Here is a 26,403-nt window from a genome sequence, read left to right as displayed (position 1 = left end):
AGGCAGTATTTTGTGCAGATCTGTGGTATCTCTAGATTTGATCAATGTCATGCCAACAATATCAGGTACTGAGTGTGCTCTGTAATCTGTGTTTTCTTCTGTCAAGGCAGACAAGCCTTTGAAAGAGTTTAACTCTGCTTAAAACAGACTAACTAAAACATTTCAGCTGTTTTTTAGATATTAAACTTTGGCACCTGTACCCAAAAAAAAAAATTAAACATACATTAATATATTTAGATTTTTGACTATTGATCAGACAAAACAAGCAATCTGAAGATGCTATTTGGACTCTGGGAACTTGTGATGTGTCTGGTGTTTCACAGACAAAAAATAAGTTGATTAAAAAAAACATCTCATCTAAAAAAAATCTACACATTGATAATGACAATTATTGGTAGTTGCTGCCCTAAATACTTCCACACTTAGTAGCATGTAGCAGTGAGGATTGCACATCACAACCAGCTAAACTCCTCCCAGCTAGAGTTCCCTCAGTTTTCATTGTTCAGGAGGTTTTTTACCAGAGGCCAAGTTATCCACAGAAGTCTCCTCCTCTCCAAAACAAACAGATCAGTTCATTAAAACATGTAAATACACTGTTACAAGCAGCTTCACATTACAAATCATTGTTTTTTCCAATGCTGCTTGTCACAGATGGGCTGCTAACTGCTGTGGCTAATGCGAAAACTCAGATGTCCCTCTCTAGAGCCAGTGTTTGGTTTGTCTAATCTGGGCTACTGTAGAATTATTGCAATGCAACACAGCAGACTCCGTAAACAATGACGTATGTAGATAATTGGCTTAACACAGTAATTTTTTAAAGTTGATTATACATTAAAGAAAATATACTTTTTATGTTAATTTTCTGCCATTATATCCCCCTAAATCCTTCACACTGGACCTTTAACCCTTTGAAACCTGACCTAATTGGTTTGACTTCTTTTAAGTACATGGGAAGAAGGCAATGAGCAACAAAAGAGGAAGTGACCCCAAAATTTAGCAAGAAATTAGAAAAAAGAGAAAATGAAAAACAAGAAAATTAGTAGAAAGAAAGACAGTTAAAAACAAACAAGGCAATGACCTGGAAAGAGTGCTTAAAAATTATGATAATTCTGTAATATAGTTTTTGTGGAACATTTCTTTCCAAGCTGCTCATGTGCCTTTTGTCTTGTGTTTTTGAAAGAAAATCAAATACCTGTGAAAGGTTTTTTTCAGGGCCACTTAAATTATTTAAGGTGTACTTTTCTTTGTTTTCCTGTGGATGGATATTTTTCCAAATGTATTTATTTCCAGCTCTTACAGTGAAGGTCCAGAGCACAAGATGTTCCAGCAGTCTCAAATAGCAAACATCAGGTTTTAGTGTCCTGTAGAAACAGATAGCGAGGGCTTATCTCCAGAGCTGCTACTTTACACCAACCTCCAACAATCCATCCATAGGAGAGGCAGCAGGAAACAGACCAGGATGCAATCTGAGAAAGGAACGACAAGCAGCCTGGGAAACTTGGAAAATGGTGTAGTGAAGTTGAATTAGGGAGTGCAGCTTCTATTCAGTAAATGTGACGGAAATAACTGAACATTTGAATAAAGAAGGCGTCGTTTCAGGTCTGCAGATTAAATGATGTGACAAAAGATTCAGGTGTTGTAAATGAACTCAACTTGATTCCTAATAACCCAAGTTTCTTTGTCTTGTTTGCAGCGCGGCTGCTTGGAGGTCCAACATCAGCCTGTAGTGGGATGGATCCTCTGGGTGCTCGCTCCCAGTTCGTGGACATCCAGACTCTCCCCACGTGGCAGCAGCAGCTGGATGAGGATGGCAAGGAGACACCGCTGGACCAGAGCGACAGCCTGCTAAACCAGCAGGCCTTCCCCTCGCCTTTCCCCTTCAGACCAAATATCAACCGCAAGATCATCCTCTTGTGAGTCAAACATGTATTTCCTTACGTTGTTGTGTGGTGTGAAAATCAGCTTTCGTTTTGAGGAGCTTAATAAATGTTGACAGGAGTTGGATTTTCTCCACTAGTAGAGGAGCATATAATCTTTGAACTAAGATACAACATGGGAACGACCAAAACCAGATTAATGGATGTAGCCGCTGTGACATCACCCAGTGTTTTGTGGACTCCAGTTTGAGTCTTGTCTTGGCATTTTGGCTGTCACCATCTTGGATTTTTGGAGCCAGAAGTGACCATATTTGGATGAGAGGGTGGAGATAGCCCGAATACTAACTGCAAGCTTGGTTAGCATGGTGCATTTATAGCTATAGTTAACTGTAATAATGCTAAATGCTATTTTTTGCCAGCAAAAAGTGCTCAAAACCATTAAAACAAAATGCACTTACTGGAAAAACTGAAGATCCACCTCCTAAGAGGGTCTTTCAGTCCAACCAAACGCTGATTAAGACTTTTATAGGTGACCAAATATCACACTTAACTTTCATGAACTGAAAACACACTGAAATAGCGACAGCTACGCCCGTGCTCTGTAAATCTGGGGTTACACCATGGTTACATTACCAGCGTGTGGTGGCTGTGCACTTAATTATGCTTGGTATGAGAAAATGGTTCTTACATGAAGCTGCTCACCACAAGCTGAGTGCCATCTAGTTCCATTATATTAGAGAGAAGGCAGACATGTCTATGGCCGATATCACACTCTCACCACAACAATCTAGACTGATAAATAGCACTGCAGGTAAAAATGTATTATAGATTTTGGGTTGAACTGTCCCATTACAACTTCCCTCCATCTTAAGCAAGATTTGTACTTCTGCACCGAATTGACGCCATACTTACACCGTTGTGAGCATTTACATTTATGTGCTGGTGTTTCAGCGTCGTACTGCGATTGATTACACCGTCAGACCGCTAGGTGGCGGCAGGGTTTATATGTATATCAACAAGTTGGAGTTGGAGCTAATAAATGTTGAACGACTGTTACTTTTACTGAAAATACTGCAGTCCAGAGAAGAGTGAAGGCGTTGGAGGAGATGGTGTGTACGACTGTTTAACGCACTGAGGCAGAATGGGATCCCTGCACAATTACTGTGAACTGACTTAAGTCCTGTTGGCACTTCAGCCTTTAACTGATGTCATCAGAATTAAACCATCTGCAGTTCACACTCTTCAGATGATCATACAGTCATCCTTTTATAATGTGAATTTAATGTGTGACTAGACTCACAAGTCAGTCTTTAGACGCTTTGCTTAACTAAAGACTGATGACTTTGTCCCTGATTTTGTGTTTAGATGGGTGGATACAATTTCAGAGTTTAAAAATGGCTCAGCCGCGCTCGCAGAAAACGCCGTCAAAGTTAGTGGGTGTTTGTTGTGTTTGCGGCGACACATTCTCGCCAACTACAAGAAACAAACATAATCTTTTACAAGGCCATGACTCATCCGTCTGGCCGGACTATAACGTTAGAGGGAATCGCCTTGTTGTTTACAAATACTTCTGGGTAGAAAACCAGTAGAGCTTTTAGCTAAATATATATATAGCCTATATATCACATTTTTCACATCACTGTATCACCGTTTGGAGTAATCCGATGTTTGTAAAGTCTATAAACACAATGATTGAACAAACATTACTATTTCTGTGTGCACCTTTAGCTGGGCTTACCGTTAGCTGTTAGCCCTGTTAGCCGTTAGTGGTGTCTGTAATAGGTAATAACTCATTAAACGGTCCGTGAAAAAAATATCTTTTCCAGCGGATATCTTAGTTACAACATGATTGAGCTAGCAAAGCAGTTTTGTGTTGCTATGTGTGGTATTTATTGTTTTGGGAAATCACGATGTCTAGAAAGCATCAGTGGCTGCAGCTGACAGGGACAGCTAACAGCAGCAGCAAAGCTAACATCAGGACGTCATCTGTTAAAAGCCTCCCGTTGTCGGATATGACATGAAACTACTCCAGTTAGCTCAATCATGTTGTAACTAAGACATCCACTGGAAAAATATTTTCTTCACAGATGAGCACACGTTTGATAAAACGGAGTTAAATCTCTCGGCACCCATTTTCAAGCTCTCTGTGTGTTTGTTTCCTTGCAGATGAGAAAAGGAGGAACGCACATTTCCAAGAAGGCGTGTCCTTTTCAAAAATGCAAGAGGCGTTGCTTTGTTGCCGGCCGTTTTCACCGGTGTGTTAAACACACTTTAGAAAGGAGTGTCCCCAGACTATCAGAAGGCGGAGATCTCTGATTGTCTGGTGGCGAGACTAATGTGTGACAGACTAATGACACGTCCTAATCACTGGGAAATTTGATATACACCTGTCTCACTCTCCACTTGGGTGTGAAGTGGTCGATCAGTGAGAACAGTGAGCGTTGTTGATTCTGGACAGAAAGTGCAGGTCTTTTAGTATTAAGTGTTCCTGCGGTCAGACGTCTTGATTCAGAGGACTTACAGATGCTGAAAAGTATCTTATGATGATTAATATGATTTTTTTTAATGCCTAATATTTGTTAAAGGTTCTTCTGCTTTCAAACCTTTTGGAAATCCCTCTGGATCAAAGTGCTGTGTAGTGAGAGCTGAAGCTTGAGGTTTGACTGAAGCGGGATTTTGTTTTTATCGCTTTTGATGAAGCCACAAATCTTCTTTTCATACTAAGTAAAGAATTAGATTTTCCACTTACTTAATCTCCATCAACTGGACCTGTTGTGTAGTCTTTTGATAAACACGTCAGGTTTTCAATACTTCTTTATAATTCAGTCTTAAAGCCAGATGTTTAGAAAATGACTCTCACGCTGTGGTCATGCTCTTCTAGACACATGTATTCACTTACATCAGAAAACTATTTTAAAGTCCTGATGTCTGGCAGGGAAATGTTGGTTTATATGGCATCAGTGCAGCAAGTCTCTTCTTAAATCATTGCGCTGTATTTTAATTGAATCCTGGGAATTAAGAAAAAATAGGGAGTGCTGCACTGGGTGAAGACTCTGTCAGGTGCTCCTCAAGGATGGGACATAGAGTCACTTAAAGATAAAAAGCAACGACGATATTTGGGTTTAACTTTAATTTCATTGCACTTTATAAATGTTTCAACTTTAGCTTATATTTTTAAGTTTCTGCCACTTTATGTGCAGGTTTGTCACAGTATATGACAATTCTTATTTTATTTCACTGTTGTTTCCTTTTTATTTATTTGGTGTTGAACCTTTTTTCTTGTTTCTAAATATGTTAATTATTTATAGTATACAATTATGTCATTTTCATTTTCATTTCTCTCCATAGGGTTATACCAATATGTCACGTTTATATTTAGAATCTGGTTAAAAGTCACATTGGATTTGGCAGTTATACCACATCGTATTTTTTTTCTTGTCATGTCCTTTGCACTCTACTAATCAGTGTTTATACTGCAGCACTAAAATCTCCCAAATCCTGATCTCGAGACATTCAGCCTACATGCAGGCTTTAGATAGAATTTGCAAGCTTTTACTTCAAGTAAAAATACTGTAAATATTATACAGTTCACCTGAGAAAACATAATTTGACAAACTTTTCAACAGTTTTTTGTGTGTAGTAAAGTTAAGCAGGAGAAGCAGGGACACAGAGGTGGTTTCAACAGTTTATTGTCCCTCATTACTCTCAGTTAATCAGATGTCAGTTACATCCCATAAAATACAGGAGTAGTAATACAGACCGTTTTGGATCTGTAGCGTGGCCGTTGCCTGTGTCACTCCACATGCTTGCTCAGACCAGTTCAGAGTCCACACCACCTCATAAATCCTCTTTGTGGAGGAACACATGACCACCCGGAGTCTGACTTGGCAGCAGTTTCTCTGTAAGAGCCTTGTTGTTGTTGTTGTAGCGGCCGTCCACATGCTTAGTCATCAGGACCAAGCACATTCCTGCTGCGCTAGCGCGACCAGAACTCCTCCAGCAGTGGCACCTTTTCTAGCTTGTGATCGCTTCATCACAGGTTAAAAAACGTCCATGCACTCACTGAGGAAAGGGGGAATAACTGTGGATCCTGCCAAAGTGCTCTTTTGGTCAGATGGCTCACCCAGTTGCCTCTTCAATGAGCATGCATGAATTTGGAGGGTGGAGCTTCAGAAGGAGTACATGTTTGGGTTTTGAGTTTGATTATCACCAGTCTCCAGAATGATAAACTCCACCTTTAATAGTGGCAAACACCTAATTATACCATGTACACAAGCAGTATGCAGAGAATCTTGTTCCTGTGATGAATGGGTGGAGGAGGGTGAGACTGGAATGTTTCTGTTGACGTAGCTCAGTCAATATAAAGCTGCTAATCTGGCCTGTTACATACTCAGTGACATTTAGGTTGAAAAGGAAGATCTGTAACCGTATAATTTAGACAGATGAAGATGAGAGTCAGTAAAAGCTGTGGCTGCCAACCAGGTCTGTTCCTCAGTGAGAGTTCGTATCTGGCAGCATTGTGACTCATGTTTTATTAACCTAAAGGGATGATGCAGAAAAAACCTCTTCCTCCTCGATCCTGGAGGCTCAACTTGTCTTGTGACCAAATGCTTTCAACACACACTCGAGCAGTTCCTCATTGTTCTTTCCAAACAAACCCCAGAGGGCTTCAGAGTGAAGAAATTACTTTACTGAAGCAATAAAATCAGCTGTTCGCTTTTGCTAAACAGCTAAATCGACTAGGTTATTTGGATAAATGTGTGCAGACTCATTTGTACGTGTGTGGTCACACAATCACTGTGTTTTGAGGAAATACACAGCTTGAATGACCGTTGTGCTGACATTTGGGGATTCATGGTAATAAATACTGAAGTGGCTATAAAACATTAATACGATTATGGCTCATGGAGAGTGTGTCTGACCACGAGTACCACAGAAATAGTGACCATAGAAATTTTCAAGCATTCAAACACAATGCTATGACATAACAAAAGGTAAACTTAGTGTCTTTTTTGAGATTTGTGCAAGATTTTGAGTGAACTCTCTCAAGAATAGTTGAAGAGCCATTTATGCCTATACATGTTTACATTTATTTACAGCTCCCAAATACAAAAGAACCCCCCTGGGATCTATATATATAAACCAACAGGTGATTTCCTTCTTTTAGTAAAATCCTAAATGGTTGTAATGCTCTGCCATTTCTCCTCTAATCATCACACTGTAACCTGTGACAGGCTGTTATGATACCACAACTATCACACACTCACATATATGGAGTTTTTTGTCGAGTTGCGAGCCTCACGTAGGTTTACATTACCAAAGGTTTATGACAAAATCACTTGACACAACCAAAGAATTTCTGCAGAAACAGTCTCAGGGAAGCTCATCTGCGTGTTCGTCGTTTATTGTCGTAATTGATTTGATTGGGCAACAGCTCAGCTTCGATGACATCTGGCATTTTGGAGAAGTGTTCACTTCATAGATGAATCCTGGTTTACTCTCGTCATGTGAGCGAGCAGTTTGCTAATACCAACATTATGATCTTTAACTTAAACCTGTAATAAATGGGATCAAAAACAAAAGTGTTGCATGTGAAGTTTTGTTCAGTGTACATATCGTATCATTCATGCAATTCTGTGACAATTTTTCTTTCTACAACAGCTGTGGGGACATCGCCCTGCTGAACTGCACCGCCATCGTGAACACCAGCAACGAGTCACTGAGCGACAAAAACCCAGTGTCTGACAGCATCCATCAGCTGGCCGGGCCTGAGCTGCGAGACGAGCTCCTCAAACTCAAAGGTACAGTTGGAAGAGAAAAAACTGAAAAGTTTGATTTGAGCTCAGTGATGCTGCAGAGTGACTACAGGCAAGAGACATAAGTGTCAATGGGAAACCTCAAAATAATGAATGTGACTTTACTGCTGGTTTTAAATAAAGACACATCCAGGTACATGATGCTCAGATGAATTTAATAAAGAGGGTTGTAACTGCCGTCACTGCTGTGAGATACAGTATGTTATCTTTAGGATAGGCTTCACAGCTGCTCTGGTGAAGAAATGTAAAGTGAAGCTCTGAGAAAAATAAAATGTTTTTAAAACATCATTTTATCTAGGGGAGAGTGTTCTCAGTGGATGGAGTTGCTCGGTTGTCATAAGTAAAAATGTTTACTCTTCCCCTTACTTCTAGTGGTATCAAGGCATCCAGATAGTTTTGGTTCTACCTGCTGAGGATTTGACATATTTGTATTTGAGGTTTCTGATTTCACCCGTACACAAAGATATAAAAACAGCACTGAAAAATTACAGCACCAATATGTATTTCCAGAAACACTTAAGATAATCCACAGAACACACTGTGAACAATTTATGGGTGAAATAGTCCTGTTCTGTTAGTCAAAGTAACCAGGACATTTTTTAATGAAAAGAGCTGCATATTGCTGTTAGTACCAAATATATGTCATTCACTGAAATTTCATTTCGGTGGCGCTAGGGTTGGGAATCACCAGAGGATCCATGATACGGTATTATCACAATACTTAAGACACAATACAATATTTCAAATATTTTGCAATATGCTGAGTATTGCAATAAAATATGTTGCGATATTTTGTGATTTATTACCTTTTTCAACATTGAATTAAATCCCCAAAGGTTCACACCACTTCAGCCATTTTTTTTACAGCAGCAAAATGTATCTAATGAACTGAAAATAACAATTGATGATATCATGCTAGTAGGCCACCTAAAGTTTAATTTGTATTTGCAATATTAATCATTTATATAATATAAAACTTGGCACTGTGTGACAATGCGATATTGCGACGAAAAAATATTGCAATACTATGCTGTATTGGTTTGTTTCCCCCACTCCTATTGGTAACATTCTGAAAGTTTTAAAGATAAATAACTCAAGAGCTTGGCATTCAAAACCAAAAACATCTGCATTAATACATGTTGAACATGTTCTTGTTATATGAATATCTTTGATCTTTAAAATTCTAATTTGAAAAGAAATAGAAGTAGTAGAGGCCATAGATGGGTCAATGCCAGGTCAACAGCCTTTACAGCCAAACCACTTTTTAGTTTTTGTTCAAGCCATAATATAGTTTGTTAATTTTATCCTTATCTAAACACAATGTAAATATTAACCCTCTAAGACTTGGAGCAACATCACTTTTCTTGTGTTGCTTTCAGACGCCTTTCGTAAGTATTTAAATCTTTGACCCCTGAGCAAATTGGTGCAGTTTCTTTCAGGAAAATGGGATAAAGGCAATGAGCAATTTGGTTAGAAATGTCCCACAAACTGAAGGAAAAAAAAAAAAAAATTAAAAATTATTCTTAAAAAACAGGGAAAAAAGAAAAAGCTTGGGATAACTTTATCTATTATTATATATTAAATAACTGAGTAACTGATTAACTGAGAGTAATGAGGGACAATAAACTGTTGAAACCACCTCTGTGTCCCTGCTTCTCCTGCTTAACTTTACTACACACAAAAAACTGTTGAAAAGTTTGTCAAATTATGTTTTCTCAGGTGAACTGTATAATATTTACAGTATTTTTACTTGAAGTAAAAGCTTGCAAATTCTATATATTATATATTTATAATTATTATTACATTTTTAAAATTATGTTACAGAGTTATTTTATGTTTTCAGCACTCTTTCCAGGTCATTTCCTCATTCCTTCAGGTCATTTTGTTTGTTTAAGAAAAAAAATTTTTTTTAAAATAATTATCTTAGTTTGAATTTTCTCCTAATTTCTTGCTAATTTTTTGGGGGCAATTTCTGTAGTTGCTCCCATGTTTTTAAAAAGAAATCAAGCCGATTTGCTCAGGTTTCAAAGGGTTAATATATACATGCAGTTATTAAACTGAATACATGGGGGAGCATTCATGTATGAAGTGTATATACTGTAGGTACGCTCCAGGTAGTGGGAATCAGGCGTGTGTTACGGGAGGCAAGCAGTTTTTGACTGTGTTATGTAAGCGTGTCGTGAAAAGCATTAAGTATTGGCGTGTAAAACTGAATTTGCTGAATGGAATAATCATTGAATATGGACAATGCGGCTGCCTGTCTGTGTTATAGTGAGCATGTGTGTTTTGTTTTGAGAATAGATGGATTGCCAAATCCAAAGAGATAACACACACTAGACACTGGTTTATTCTTAGCCCAGAGCACACATCCGAAAAAAGGTTCATCTGTCCGAGCCTCAGTGGCTTGTTTAGACATTTTTTATTTTCTTTTTTCCAATCAGCTTCATACTAAGTGGTAAATCTTTTTTTTGGCATGTTTGTGTGCAGGATGTCGGACAGGAGAGGCGAAGCTGACGAAAGGCTTCAACCTGGCAGCGAGGTTCATCATCCACACAGTGGGACCAAAGTACAAAGCCAAATACAGGACGGCGGCAGAGAGCTCGCTGTACAGCTGCTATAGGAACACCATGCAACTGGCTGCGTAAGAACCATCAAATCTACCAGTTATTTAACCAGTCAAAACATTGTTTTCTAGTTGGAGCCGCGCCTCGTTTTCAAACTGTATGGTTTGACTAAAATGAACAATGACAGCAATATAGTCCACGATGAGCAGCGCTAAAATCAACCTGCGTAGTTGTCCCTCCATTGTGACATTAGAAAGTGTCACATTTATCTTGCAAGTGTACTCTTCTTCAACATTTGCTTTACTTCCTGGATTTTTCCCACATGGAAATTCTGACTAATCAAGAGCAGCTTTCTCACACAAGGCATTTGATCTGGTCCACTTGTAAATGCTGCCGTGAGAACATGAACCAGGTCTGGAAGCACTCTTAGTTAACATCAGCTGTTAGCAGCTGGTGGCTGCAACTAACAGCTCATAGAGGTTACATTGAGTTATGCAATGATGCATTCAAGCTCTATTCAGTAAAAATTAGTATTTGGTGAAGTTAAATTATTACGTTCTTATATGTTCAGTGTAATCTTGTAAAATGTAGTTTTTGGTGAGAAACCTAAATAAATGCAGATGTTTGAAATTAGTTGATGTTTTCACAGCAATCAGAGCGAATTATGATATATTATTATTGTTGTTAGAACTTTTTAAACTTATTTTTAACATTTTCAATGTGACAGATGCTTGTTTCATAAATTTGTATAGTTGAATTTTTGCTCACAGTGTTGGTATCTGCCCAGAATTTCACAATCAGTGCATTTGTCATCATTTCTCACTTTGTTTTCATCTGGGAAAACCACATATTACAGAAGTTACATGAAACCCATTAATTGTCGAGTTGAACTGTCATGACAGATGTTTTTTTCTTAGCTCTCAGACATGATTTAGTTTGATAAACAATGTTTGTGCCTGACAGGTGCAAATAAACAATAATTTGAAGAAAGCCACTCAGTCCTGGTTCTTCTCCAAAAAGCATGCGTTTGAGAGACTGCAGGAATAAACATCTCAAAAACACTGCTTGGAGAAAAGTTGCATCTGTCTCTGGGGTTGACAGTAAAACATGAAACCCAGCTAAATATATTAACTCATTAAAGGAACAATATAAAAGACATAATTCTGAAAAACAACAGTACAGGATTTGCTCATGCAAAACTTTAAAGCCTCAGACTACAATGTTAAAACCACTGAAACCTCTCAAGTTCTCATGGGAATAATTTAATTAATATTTTACCTACATAAAACATGAATAAAGACTCATGTTAAATATATTAAAACAAATATATGAAGTTCTGATGATGGTCGACTCTTATATTATTTTTAAAATGAGAATTACGTGGCTTTGTCTTGGTTTGTAAGAGTGATGGAAGGTTTGTGTGAGTGCATTGTTTTTTTCTTTTGTGAGTGTATGTGTGTGCGTGTGAAGAAACCACCTAACTAGTCCCTGGTGCGTACTGTAAATGTTGTGTACTGTATGTGAGGTTGTTTGCTCTTGTCTCCTCAGAGAGCAGTCGATGGCATCTGTTGGCTTCTGTGTGGTGAACACGACCAAAAGAGGTTACCCACTGGAGGACGCTACACACATCGCTTTCAGTAAGACACACACACACAGCTTTTTATCTGTGAGGTACAGACGTACAGAACTTGTGGTAAAAAAGGACTTTTATCATGTCCTATATCAACTTTCCTTTCCTGTCCCACATACTTAACCTCGTCTGACAAAGACACAAACATACGACTCAAACTCCAAAATAACTTCAGTAAATTCAACATGCAGACACACACATTTAATTATAACACACACTGTAGTCCTTTTTGTCTGGCTGCCGTTCAGCTGAAATGAAAAGTTCACTGAAGCACACATGACAGCCTGATAAGATCATAATCTAATCATGGAAGCAAAACATCCATGTTCCAGACGCACACAAACACATCACAGAGACAGTGATTATGGCAGCACTGCTAAGAGGTAGTTTAGCAAATATACATATGTGTTTATTAGTTTGCTAGATTTCAAAGTATTTGTCCAGGTAATACTGACAAGATGAGTTGATAATTTGAACTAAGGATAGACCGATACATCGGCCGGCCGATATATCGGGCCGATATTTGAGTTTTTTACTTGTATCGGCATCGGCCGATACGCGCGTGGGTTCACGGATTTATTTTTCCCTGGCACTTTTTTTCATTTGAAAGTATGTGGTTAAGTTGAACAAAGCTGTTGAATCCTACTGTGTACAGTAGTTGTTGTTTTATTTATGCTTCAGCTTAAATATTTGTTTATTTTATAAAGACATTACTGGAAGATTTAAGAGCACTGAACTCTTTTTTTAATTTGAATGTATAATAATAATAATAATATTCTACCTGTTCTACCTCAACTTTCCATCTTGTTTTAGTATTTTTTACTGTTCAATAAATGTTTCTTATTTTAAACTTGAGACCTGTAATATTTGTTACCATTGTGTCATTGTTTTTTATGTAAATTGAGGGAGCAAAAGCAGTATAGGCCCCAAATATCGGCTCAAGAAAATCGGCAGTCCATAATCGGTCATCGGCTAAGGGTGGTGGAAAAAAATCGGTATCGGCATCGGCCCTAAAAAATCCATATCGGTCTATCCCTAATTAGAACCACAGAAAAAGACACATTTGATAATGAGTTAATTGTTTATGCCAAACATTCACTGTCTGTTTTCTTTAACGTGCATATGTGATGCCTTGTGTCTGTCAGAATATTTGGGTTTTCAGACTGTTGACTAGGCAAAACACGAAATTTGGAGACACTGGAAACTTGTGATGGACATTTTTTAGACAGTTAAACTCAACTGAACTTAATTTATATAGCACCTTTCATACAAACATGCAGTGTTTTAAATGACAAAATTGGAATGACACAGACACAAGGCAATAAAATATTAAAAAAGCAAACTAACCAAAACAGAACAAACTAACAGAACAATGATTAAAACTCCATAGAACAAAAAGAGAGTAAAACAAAGAACAAAAATGAACAGGAGAGATAAAAATTGGTTAAAACTTAAAAATCAAGACTGTAATGTTACTTCACGTTAAAAGCCAAATTAAAATAGGATGTTTGTTTACAGGGACGGTGCGCAGGTTTCTGGAGAATCATGGAAACTGCCTGGAGACAGTGGTGTTTGCAGTGTCAGAGACAGAAGAGGTTTGTATGACTTCAGTCTGTTTCAGTTCCATAAAAACTACATCCTGCAATCATCACAGTATCAGTAAAAAGTGAATTCAGAAAAACTTGAAAGTAATTGATAAGTTGTGTCCAGATCAATCTTGCAGTGAGTGAAATGCAGGTTTAAGAATGTCAGCTGAATGTGAAGCACAAAGAGTTTTTTTCTCACCCCCTCTGACCATCAAGATTTTTTTTTTAATGTCAGTATCACATGATATCTTGCTTTTCTTCTTCCTGATGAAAAACACCAAAAGTTCTGAATTTATGGCCCAATCGTATTTCTTATTTTACCCCCTACCCCTTGTTTTCAAATGTCCCTTCGCCCCTCAGAGTTATAAGGGGCTGTGGTTGAAATCTTCCCCTAAAAAATGGGACAACCCTTCAAGACCCTGATACATCATCAGTATTGTCATCATCACTAATGGCGTTTATGTAAACCGACGCATCTATGGGAACAATGATATTCTCAGCACAAAGACAGAGATAGAAAAGCATAGATGCTCATGATTTGTTCACAGCTTACGTTTCACTCTATCAACAAGTCATCATATAAAAAACAATGCTTCTTAACCAGTCCACTAGCAGTGATCTGTAGGCTAATATTAGCAACCATGCTCCTACCCTGCCAGTCTGCACTGATATTAAAAGAGTGATAATAAGTGCAGCAGCTTTGCTTCTGGACTTAAGTTAAATTTCTTTGTTGTTTTTTTTTACCTTTATTTTAGGATTTTCAGTATAACACAAATGCTCAGTACATCACTTTAACAACTCAGACACAAATATCTTCATAAGTAGAAAGTACAAAAAACAAGTCCAGGGCTCCAAATTCTGACAAATATTCTTATTAGAAAACCTTAATCTTTCTAAATACAATACATTCATCAGCTCTCTTATCCACATCTCATATGGTGGTGCACAGTCTGACTTCCACATAAGTAGAATAAGTTTCCTTGCCACAACCAAACCAAATGAAGTGGCCTGAGTCTCATACTTGTCTGCTAAAGGTCACACACTTGTGGCACCTAGGACAGCAACTAGTGGATTAGGTCCCCAGTTCTTCTCAAAGGCATCAGAGAAACATTCAAATATACTCTTCCAATGAGTAAACTATTTCTGACATGTCCAAAGAGAATGTGTTAATGTCCTGTCTGCCTCTTAACACCGACTGCAGAGGGGGGAAACATCTTACGCAATCTATCTTTGGAGTAGTATAGCTGAGGCACTGTTCTAAATATTATCAGATTGATAATTTGAATACTGATATCTGTGTGTGTGTGTGTGTGTGTGTGTTTGTGTGTGTTCTTTTAGCCGGTGTACAAGAAGTTACTGCCTCTGTACTACCCTCGCTCTGAGGAAGAGGAGAGGGCCTGCCTGCCTCTCATCCCAGCTGATATTGGCAACTCTGAGGGTGAACCTGTCGTCCCGGAGAGACAGATTCGCATCACAGAGAAACCAGGAACCCTGGAAGGTAAATCTTTGTTAAACAGTGTGATAGAAGGTGTTCTAGGTATTATAAAAGGACATGAAAGCCCCGTTTCCACCAAACACTTTCAGTATGGTACCTTTGGAACCCAAAGTAACCCTTCAGACATGGTACCTAGACCCTAGTGTTTACACCGCAAACAGTACTCTTAAATGTGGGTGGGGTTGTTGTCACTCACTGCTCTGTCCAGCACTCACTGTATTTCCTCCTTTATCAGTCTGCACCTTGTTTATCTGGGATGTGCATGAAGCATCCATGTTTTAGAATTTGTAACTTCTTTGCAACAACATCCACATTTGAAGGATTGTCTACCGTCACGGATAACAATGAGTCTGATCGACATAGATGTGAACTGCATGTGTAACTTGACCGGTTGGCAGAGCCATACGAGTACGAGGCGGTTGTTCTAGTTAAGCTTTTGTTTGTCCTCCATCTATATGTAGACTGAACAGTTTTACCGCAGTCATAAAGGAACTGAGAGAGAGCCAACACTTGCTCTGCTGCATAGAAAATAAAACAGACAACGAACAAAAGGGTTTAAATACGAGATCTAGACTTTTGGCAGCTTCAGTTTCCTCTCAGGTCGTAAACCCTTTTATAAACTGTATTTCGTATGACCTCTTTAAGTTACCAACCTCAGCTTTTGCTCATACTTTGTCTCCTAATGTTAGTTTTTGGTAAAGAGGATTGTGAGAGTAACACCAGCCCACGTGTTAGCGAGTGTTTGCAGTTTCAGCATTGAGACTGTTGCCTCTGTTGACCTCCAGTGCAAACGTCAGCCGACGTGGCACTTCAAAGGTGGTGAGATGTGGCTTCGAGGTCTTGATCCAAAGCAAGCAGGCAGCTGCGAGTGAAACCCAATAACAACAGGCTGATGCTCGCACTGACAGACACACATGCCCATTTGGATGTGGATAAAATGCGTGGACATGCGTGTGTGGTTTTTAGAAAAACAATCAGAGAAACAGACTTGAACCTGAGCCTGAATTGTGTCTTCTGAGTTTGTGACCTCTGTCAGCTTTTTAACAAACATAAATAATGTCATGCTTGCTGATAAGTTAGGATCAGTGAAATAAGATAAGGACTGACAAACACAAATATCTTTTTGGCAGAAAAAATAAAGCTGAAACCATTACTTTCATTCTGTAAGAATTATCAGAGGGTCTCATTTGTGTGTGTGTTGCATGTGTTTCTTTGAATATGCTGTTATATCTGTCCCGCTTGTTTGTTTGTGTAGATGACTCTGAGGAGGAGAGTCTGGATTTAGATCTGGGCCAGGTGGGAAATCACGCTTTTGCCCGGATGGAGGGTGATGTGGACAAACAGCGGAAACAGATCCTGCAGGGCCAGATGTCAGAGGCGGCCATCCAGAAACAACACCAGAGAAAGTAAGAGTCCAAAACCAAATTCTAAAAGTAACCGCAACATACTTGAAATAACACTAAATTTTATGATAAAATGCGTCGCTCCAAGTCTCAGTTGAACACTGGCAGTGACATTTCTGCCTTAGTTCAATAGTTGACAGCAGGGACAGACAGGAAACATGGGAGGAACTAAGGAACCCAGCTGAAGCTGATCTTGAGACATTTGTCCTCACTCACAGTGTTTATGCACAAATCTTTGCTTAAACCGTCTGTATGAAGGTTTTATGCTCAAATCTGGGATCAGCAGTGTTTTCTTACCTGAATTTGTCCATGCTCTGCCATCAAATTTAAAAATGCCTCAGACCATGTGTCCACACAAATTAAGTCAATATGATATCTAACCTTGCAGGAAGATACTGGAACCTGTGCCCTAAGGAGAGAGCGCATCTATAGAAACTGACGTAATATGTTTGAAGAGAGTGATAAATGGCTTACCAGCTCTTTTAGACAGCCAAGACAAGTTTTACTGCAGCTATGTAGTCCCCTTAAAACCCAACAAGTTATAACAGAGGTTATTTACACATTAATCCCTGACTTATAAGCCTTCCTGCCTTTAAATGTTACCAAATAAACAGTTGTAGTATTTCAGATGAATGTCCAATCTGTTTCATATGCTGCAAATTGCAGAGACGTAACCATGAACCATAAATTAAATCCACTTCTGTGTGTGTGTTTCTCTCCTGCAGTTACAATCGCTGGCTGTGTCGAGCAAGAGCGGAGGACCTGTCAGACATCGCTGCACTGAAAGCCTTATATCAAACTGGTACGTGTGAAAAGCTCCTTGTATTTTTCATTGTGGAGCTGTCACCTGTGTAATGTAAACGGAAGACGTGTGTGTTGTGTGCAAGGCGGTCTATGTGTGAGTGTGTGTGTTCATCTGGGAAAGTTTTTCGTCCACCTCATTGAACGCAGCACTTGTGGGCAACAGTCATCTATTTCCTCAGCCTGTGTTTGTAGGATTTATAGCAACATTTCCATCTCTCTCTCAGCTGATAAAAGATGCAGTTCAGCCTCATCTCCAGTAGGTGGCAGTGTTGTTATACAGTTTAGCCTCGGTGTTGTCTGATTCTGTTTTGGGGGTCAAAGGCTACTTGCCCAAGACCTCAGATTTAAAATGATATTCGAAAACATCCATAGGTCTGTATGACCTGTTTTCTCCAATCTGGATAATAATTAAACTCATATTATGAAGATATTTAATTGAAATTAAGCACAGTAGCATCAAAGTTAATGTTGTGGTTAACTGTCTTTTGAGGATGATCATGACTAGAGGCTTCAGTTTTTATTTTACTAGAATATCACTGTTTCCTCACTTGACAAAAAAATAATATTTATTCCAGGACCCCACATCACAGGGCAGAAAATTAGTTTTCTATTTTGATATGAGTTGATGTGGGATGATTACCACTTATGTTAAAAAAAAAAGTATTATTTCACAGCGTCTGTTTGCAGAAAATTTCAAGATTAAAGATGTAATATAAAACTTGTGCATTAAGATGTCTGAAAACAACTTTGAGTTGTGCACTTACATTACCCAAATGTTTCCAACAACATTCAGACCCAGAGAAATCTGTGGTTTTAATCAAGAACATGGTCATTTAGTTGCCATCACTTGTAGGGCTGGACAGTATATTGATATTTATAATGATACCATGATATGAGATTTGATATTGTCTTAGATTTTGGAATCGCAAATGCCGTCCTTTTCTGGTTTAAAGGCTGTAGTTTGTTAAATTGATTTTAATTTTCTAAACTCACCAGCTGCTCTATTGTTTGCCTTTAACCACTTAATCATTATATCTACATTACTGGAAAAAAAAACCCATTGTGTAAATATTTTGTTACAGAGCTGATAATCAATCTAACAATATCGTTGCAATATTGATATCAAATATATTTGGTCAGAATATCATGATATTTGATTTTTTCTAATTCACCCAGCCCTGATTGCCTGTCAGTGGCGTCATATCCCCTCTGCTCATGTGTCAGGCTTGAGGTTGTCTACAGGAAGCTGTCATTAATTGACTTTTTAATCGGTTTTAAGCCACATTTTTATGATAGACTTTTAAGATCTTGTTCATTATAATACATATATGTTTATCCGGATGAAGAATTTTAAGTCATCGGACGTCTGATCAGGGAACAAAGCTGAGCAAAAGCTTGTGGCAACTCGACTCCTGTCATGCTGAACAGCACCTGAGTAACACTGATCTTTAATCTGAGGGGCAACGGTTTTAGGATGAAATGCAACGGTTTTGTTGCATTTCGGCCTCCTGTTTACACAGAGGCGGTGTTTTAGATGACCTTAAACGGAAACGTTTGAATACAGCCTCCAGAGTGGAATTTTTCTCAAACCTAACAGCCATCGTCACCATGTGAGCGGGCAAGCCGGAGTTTTCAGTTCAGAAACTATTTTATTCAGTGTTTTAACTGGTTTAAATCCCTGAGTATGTTTGTACTGGAGAGGACGACACCTCTGTAGATAATTTAGCTCCTGGTAAAAACCTCTTAGGCGTCTAGATCTTAAGTTATCAGAGAAAAAAGTTGAGCCTATTAGTAGGAGCTGGGCTTGCAGTCTCCGTGCCTAGCAGAACAGCATCAGTGAAATACTGATTTTAGAGTAGAACTGCTTTATTCAGTGTTTTTACCATTTTAAATAACCACGTCGATTTGTTTTGGAGAGGTAGAGACCTCTGCAGGTAATTTGACTCCTGGTAAAAACCTCCTGAACAATTCTCCTGTTAGGAGTTCTAACAGGAGAACCTGACTGCAATGATGGCAGTGTTAAATTACATATAGTATATTTACGTTTATTTTTCAGTTCAGATGAAATGAAAATTTTCTTTAGAGAGTCTCTGCCTCTACTCCAACTCCAGACCTCTTAGATCCTCAGAACATTGTCTTATAACGGTCCTACCATCGAGGTTGGTGGGTAAGAGAGTTCATGCCTTTGTGGTAGCTGCTCCAAAACTTAAAACCGGTTTAAAACTTAAACCGTATATGTTTTCAATGTATAGTGGATTTGATATTTTAGTATTTTAAAATCATTTTTACATAATGTAATTGTTCTTGCCTGTGTTATTCTGTTTTATATTCATGTACAGTACAGGCCAAAAGTTTGGACACACCTTCTCATTCAATGCGTTTTCTTTATTTTCATGACTATTTACATTGTAGATTCTCACTGAAGGCATCAAAACTATGAATGAACACATGTGGAGTTATGTACTTAACAAAAAAAGGTGAAATAACTGAAAACATGTTTTATATTCTAGTTTCTTCAAAATAGCCACCCTTTGCTCTGATTACTGCTTTGCACACTCTTGGCATTCTCTCCATGAGCTTCAAGAGGTAGTCACCTGAAATGGTTTCCACTTCACAGGTGTGCCTTATCAGGGTTAATTAGTGGAATTTCTTGCTTTATCAATGGGGTTGGGACCATCAGTTGTGTTGTGCAGAAGTCAGGTTAATACACAGCCGACAGCCCTATTGGACAACTGTTAAAATTCATATTATGGCAAGAACCAATCAGCTAACTAAAGAAAAACGAGTGGCCATCATTACTTTAAGAAATGAAGGTCAGTCAGTCCGGAAAATTGCAAAAACTTTAAATGTGTCCCCAAGTGGAGTCGCAAAAACCATCAAGCACTACAACGAAACTGGCACACATGAGGACCGACCCAGGAAAGGAAGACCAAGAGTCAGCTCTGCTTCTGAGGATAAGTTCATCCGAGTCACCAGCCTCAGAAATCGCAAGTTAACAGCAGCTCAGATCAGAGACCAGATGAATGCCACACAGAGTTCTAGCAGCAGACCCATCTCTAGAACAACTGTTAAGAGGAGACTGCGCCAATCAGGCCTTCATGGTCAAATAGCTGCTAGGAAACCACTGCTAAGGAGAGGCAACAAGCAGAAGAGATTTGTTTGGGCCAAGAAACACAAGGAATGGACATTAGACCAGTGGAAATCTGTGCTTTGGTCTGATGAGTCCAAATTTGAGATCTTTGGTTCCAACTGCCGTGTCTTTGTGAGACGCAGAAAAGGTGAACGGATGGATTCCACATGCCTGGTTCCCACTGTGAAGCATGGAGGAGGAGGTGTGATGGTGTGGGGGTGTTTTGCTGGTAACACTGTTGGGGATTTATTCAAAATTGAAGGCACACTGAACCAGCATGGCTACCACAGCATCCTGCAGCGACATGCCATCCCATCCGGTTTGCGTTTAGTTGGACGATCATTTATTTTTCAACAGGACAATGACCCCAAACACACCTCCAGGCTGTGTAAGGGCTATTTGACCAAGAAGGAGAGTGATGGAGTGCTGCGGCAGATGACCTGGCCTCCACAGTCACCGGACCTGAACCCAATCGAGATGGTTTGGGGTGAGCTGGACCGCAGAGTGAAGGCAAAGGGGCCAACAAGTGCTAAACACCTCTGGGAACTCCTTCAAGACTGTTGGAAAACCATTTCAGGTGACTACCTCTTGAAGCTCATGGAGAGAATGCCAAGAGTGTGCAAAGCAGTAATCAGAGCAAAGGGTGGCTATTTTGAAGAAACTAGAATATAAAACATGTTTTCAGTTATTTTACCTTTTTTTGTTAAGTACATAACTCCACATGTGTTCATTCATAGTTTTGATGCCTTCAGTGAGAATCTACAATGTAAATAGTCATGAAAATAAAGAAAACGCATTGAATGAGAAGGTGTGTCCAAACTTTTGGCCTGTACTGTACATGTCATATTGCTACATATTTGTGTGTGCTTTGGTTGTTTTTAAATGTGCTATATAGATAAAGTTGGTAAGACAATAGCATCTAGACAAAAAAAACATCTAAAACATGAGGGTGCAGTGTAATAAAGGACCTGAATATGTTCTATTAAGCCGCACATGGTGGATTAAAAAGATGACATGAAGATGATTTGTTTGTTTCCAGTAATGAAATGATCTTACACTACTGAGGAAAAAGGACAAACACAAGATTATAAATCAGTAACTCGGGTACATTGGACGCAGAGAACACACATAAAAGAAAAGGTTTAAACACAACACAGCCCTCAGAAGAATTTCACATGAGCACAAAAACAAAATCAAGATCATCATCACACACGTGATGGGGCTAAGCTGCTATAATGCCGAATGCTTTTCAGTCTTTTCCAAAGAAATGTTGTCACTTTCTTTGTGGGGACAGGTTTTAATTTGCATGAAGAGGCAGCGAACCAAGTGCTGGAGAGACAGAGTGAGCTCCGAGCAGAACCCTCCTCAGAGGGGGCTTTACAGGCAGTTAAATAAGTATTACTAATATTTTGGAATACAGCAAGTGATAACTGAGATAGTGAAGGGCTGTGTCATTACATCACTGTGAATGAGTCAAGGCTGCAACTATTTTATTTTCTATTATATTCTATTATATTTTATGTTCCCAGATTTGAGATGATGCATTTTAAAATGCTTGTTTTGTGTGTCCAAAAACAAAAGATACTCAACAAAAGTACAAACTGTACAAAAATACTCAAAAAGCAGAAAATTCTGACAGATGTGAGAAGCACAAACCAGGTGAATGTTTGGCCACTTTGCTTGAAAAATGACATAAGCAATTAACTGATCATTAAAATTGTTGCCAGTTATTTTTCAGACAATGGACTCGTTACAGCTCTGATTAAGTATATGATGATGTTGCACATGGAGGCAACTGAGGTCTAAACATTTCCAGATACATAAATGTCCAGTTTTGATGCAACATATTTGGGACTTATCCTCCATTAAACCGCATTTCCATTTTCTGTTGTAAATGTTGTTATTTTTTCTTCTCAGTTACAAGCCTGAAGGACACGACGTCCATGATATATAAACAGTTTGAAACGTGGACTCATCAGACCACAGCACACTTTTCCACTTTGTGTCAGTCCCTCTCAGATGAGCTCAGGCCCCAAGAAGTTGGCAGTGTTTCTAGATGTTGTTGATATATGGCTTTCACTTTGCATGTTAGATGCATGGGTAGATGCAGCAATAAACTGTGTTTACTGACAGTGGTTTTCCAAAGTGTTCCTGAACCCCTGTAGTGATATCCTTTATACAGTCATGTTGGTTTTGCCACCTGAATGGCATTTTCTCTTTTGTCTTTTGATGATGTTATGGATTGTAGATGGTGAAATGTTAAAATTACTTGCAACTTTACATTGAGAAACGTTGTTCTTAAACTGTTGGACTATTTGTCCACACAGTTTCCTTGCTTGTGAACAGCAGAGCTTTTCGAGGATGCCCCTGCTACACCCAGTCGTGATACTATCACCTGTTACCAGTTCACCTTTTGATGCCTCTGTCCTAACTCTTGTGAAACCTGTTGCAGCCATCAAATTCAGAATGAGTGTATATTTACCAAAAACAATTAAGTTTTGTCAGTTTGAACAGTAAGTCTTGTGATTGTATTGTATTTGAATTGAAGCTAGGTTGGAAAGGCATTGCAGTTCATTACATTTTGTTTTTATGTATGTTTTCCACAGAGTCCCTTTTTGGTCTAGTGTCTAATTTGGTCTATATAATGTCAGAACTTTGAAGGAAAGGTCTGACAAACGTTTTCAGAGGCCACAGTGACATCTTAACATTTCTTGTTTTGTGTCACCAACTGCCCAATAACTTCATTACCTATTTTGTATTGTTAACTATTGTCTTCATTAATTACTCTCTCAGTGCTGAAACACTGTTTGTCCTTTTCTTGGAAAAAAACAAACATTTGATTTTTGAAAAATTCAGTCAGAACATCATTTCTATAAGCAGTGATGATCATTATCATGGCTGAACAGAAAAAGAGTGACACCTACTGACAGTCAAACTGCACACTCATCGAGAGGAAGAACAGTCGTCGTTAACCTGCCTGTTTGAACCTGTGTGTTTGTGTTTAACCTTTAATACTCTGTGTGTCTGCAGGTGTGGACATGTGTGGCAGGACAGTGATGGTTTTGGTTGGACGAAACATTCCAGTGACTCTGATTGACATCGAAAAGGTAACAAAATTAGATCATTAATTCATATTGATTTTACAGTCAGTTGATCTTTGAGCACATGCTCATCTTTATATTAATCTGAGATACCTTTGATGTCGTGTGCATGTAATGTCGGCCACAATGCAAGTTTCAGTAGATGTGTTTTTGTGCATGATTTAAGTGTGTTTGTGAGTGTGTGTGTTTTCAGGTTCCCAGGTCATCAAATAGCAACACTTTGTCACGCCCTTCGGCGTCTCATAGTGATGCACACGGCACCCTTTAGGAGCCGTTCACATACCGCATCTTTAATCGCCCGGAAAACATGAGGTTGGGCACTGGGCGCTACTCTTGTGCCTTTTTTGTGTCAGCTTTGAGGAGCGTGGCAGCAGGTTGCGTCTGAGGTTACTGAGCAACCTTAAGGAGCATCATATAGCCCATTTACCTGAAATCCTGAGTTCAGAGCTGATCTTCTTCCAGGAGCTGTTTATAAGTGTGTAGGCCTGTTGTCTGTGGGACAGATGTAAAGCTCTGGGTAGCTCTGTATTTATCAGACTGAATATCTATGGCAGAAAGGAAGGATATCTGTCAGCTGAGATTAATTGTTCCCTGTTACATGACGTGGCGCATGCTGCTGCATTCCAAAAGTTGAACTTTGTTAATCTTGGGGCCCAGCCATCGCGCCCTGAAAAATATGCGCTTGGGAACAAGTGTTCGCTGTGATGGCAACGTTCTGGCGTTTGAGCACACCTGCCTTTTAGTTTCACACGGGGCATGGACAACTGCCTCATGGGGAAGAGTCTGCTTTTGTTTGACCCATACACCTGCATGCCCACTCTTGGCATAGTTTCTTGGTTTTTGTACTACCTCTGTTGCTCTCAAATATTGCCACAGATGGATTTAGATTGGAGTTAGTAGAAAGCCTGGTGCATTTCAATGAGGTGCCAAAGTGTGCCCTCTGTGTCCATATGACAAGCTGAGGGGGTGTGACAAGGTGTCGGTATGTGACAACCTGAGAATGAGAATCGGCCATTTGCATATGTTTGTATTCCACAATACTTGTTGGACAAAAATACTGTACAGACCAATTCAAAACTTCTGTTTTTGTATCCTAACATTCATTAACATCACCCAAAACACACAACTTGAACCAAAAGAAACTAAAACTTTAGTGTTGTGTAAAATAAATATAAAAGTGACCAACCTGAATTTAAATAAAATGTAACACTGTGAAGAATATATATAAAATTGTGGAGAGTCCTGCACCATAAAAGTGTGTGCACACTGAGTTAATCTGTGTTCTCCTCTGCAGGCGCTGCTGTATTTCATCCATGTGATGGACCACATTACAGTGAAGGAATATGTGATGGTTTACTTCCACACGCTGACCGGCGAGCACAACCACCTGGACTCCGACTTCCTCAAGAACCTCTACGACATCGTCGACGCCAAGTCAGTCTGACATTTTACACTTCTCATTAAACTGATCCGCTTCTCTGCGTAACTTCCTCTGGGAGGGGTGCATAGATGGGACACAGAGTCAAGTGAACATAATCTAAACCTTACACCGAATTGATTTCACTGATGTGCGACACTTTGTACCAACGTTTTTTACATTTCCCAGTTATTAGACTCGTCATTTCTGATCAAAGCTCCTTACGTATGTTAAATGTGATTACTTTGAAGTTGAACAGAAACCTAATTAGATTAGACATTAGCTTAGTTCCCATTGTTTTAGTCTTTCTCCTCTCTCTCAGCTTCGCCTCATCCTTCTGCCACACACAATGATTGAATAAGAAAACTCTGGAGTTCTTATTGATTTAACCTTCCACCCACACAAGGGCACGACTTTAATGTTCTGTGCTGTATGTTCTGGGTTTGCAGTCATTTGACTGACTTCGCTGGCCAACCACGTCTTTGGTCTTTAACAGCCAGAACTGCGTATCAAACATAAAGCGCCAGGGTTTTTTTCTTTTTCTTTTAAGAAACGATACGAAAAGTCTCAGAAACATCCTCCAGATGGAACGATGGCCTCACAGGCTTTGACAGCTCCTCAGGGTTTTTTTGTGTTTCTCTGTTTATAGACAAGGTGCAACATCTTAATGAAATGCAAAAGTGCAACTTGAAAACTCTCGTTTGCCTTCTCAGAGTCAAACCTTTTTGCTGGATATGATAATTGCAACATCTTCTGCGAGGCTTGACTGTTATTTGACCGTCGTTTGGCCTTCCTCTGGCTCTCACTCAGTCTTCCTCTGTCTTTGCTGACTTCTGCAGCTGCACTGAAGCTCAGATACATTGTTCATGCTACAGTATGACACCGCCAAGGTTACAGTGTTTAGACTTTTGGAAAAGCAAAACGAGCTTTGAAACGCTTTTGTTTCGCTGTGGGTTTTTGGAAATCTGGCGGCCATATTTGGAACAGGAAACCCAAACTTGGAGCGTGTCTTTGGGGTGATGTATTGGCTGTGACTCAGCCTTAATCAGAGGGTTCAAAGTTTTGAAGCAGATTATTGTTCTCAACTGCCTCAGGAAGGACGATTCATAAGATTCACATACAAAACTTCGTGTTAGACATTATATTGTTTGAGTAGAAGAACCAGCCTTCAGTGGCTCATCACATTAAAGACCTGCTTAAGATGAGATAGATAAATTTATCCTTTTTATAGCTGTTGTGCAGCAGATACAATGAAGTTTATCAGTAAGGTGCAACAATTGTGATAATAGTAAAGGTTAATGATAGGATGTAAATCCAAAATACAGAGTAAAGAATGTAGAAACTAAAGAAGCAACAGCTCACTCACTTTAGACTCAGTCACACCTGCTTATCTTAAGATCAAAATATGGATGATAATTGCAATTGCAAAAATAAGTGCAGGACAGATGCAGTCCAGAAGTCAGAACTGGTTTAAATGAGAAACTTCAAAGATTGTTTGTATTAATTTTATTCGAGATTTTAAAAACACTGTCATCACATAGTGTTATCACATCAGATAATCTGCACATGTAGTCAGAAGT

General features: G+C 39.0%; 1 protein-coding gene across 1 annotated transcript in view; it reads left to right on the top strand.

Annotated features, from left to right (window-relative positions):
• gdap2 (ganglioside induced differentiation associated protein 2) overlaps positions 1 to 26,403 on the top strand; it is a 50,030-nt gene that overhangs the window by 1,770 nt on the left and 21,857 nt on the right. The window contains exons 2-11 of the mRNA XM_033617830.2: positions 1,694 to 1,913; positions 7,539 to 7,678; positions 10,181 to 10,334; positions 11,806 to 11,894; positions 13,406 to 13,482; positions 14,812 to 14,971; positions 16,224 to 16,374; positions 17,097 to 17,173; positions 23,336 to 23,412; positions 24,701 to 24,840. Of these exons, the coding sequence (XP_033473721.1) occupies positions 1,732 to 1,913; positions 7,539 to 7,678; positions 10,181 to 10,334; positions 11,806 to 11,894; positions 13,406 to 13,482; positions 14,812 to 14,971; positions 16,224 to 16,374; positions 17,097 to 17,173; positions 23,336 to 23,412; positions 24,701 to 24,840 (1,247 nt within the window). The 5' untranslated portion in view covers positions 1,694 to 1,731. The remainder of the gene's footprint in view (positions 1 to 1,693; positions 1,914 to 7,538; positions 7,679 to 10,180; positions 10,335 to 11,805; positions 11,895 to 13,405; positions 13,483 to 14,811; positions 14,972 to 16,223; positions 16,375 to 17,096; positions 17,174 to 23,335; positions 23,413 to 24,700; positions 24,841 to 26,403) is intronic.

This window comes from Epinephelus lanceolatus, chromosome 14, assembly GCF_041903045.1.
Source record: "Epinephelus lanceolatus isolate andai-2023 chromosome 14, ASM4190304v1, whole genome shotgun sequence".
NCBI lineage: Eukaryota > Metazoa > Chordata > Actinopteri > Perciformes > Serranidae > Epinephelus > Epinephelus lanceolatus.
Note: the sequence above shows the minus strand (reverse complement) of the source record. Positions and strands in the feature narration are given on the sequence as shown.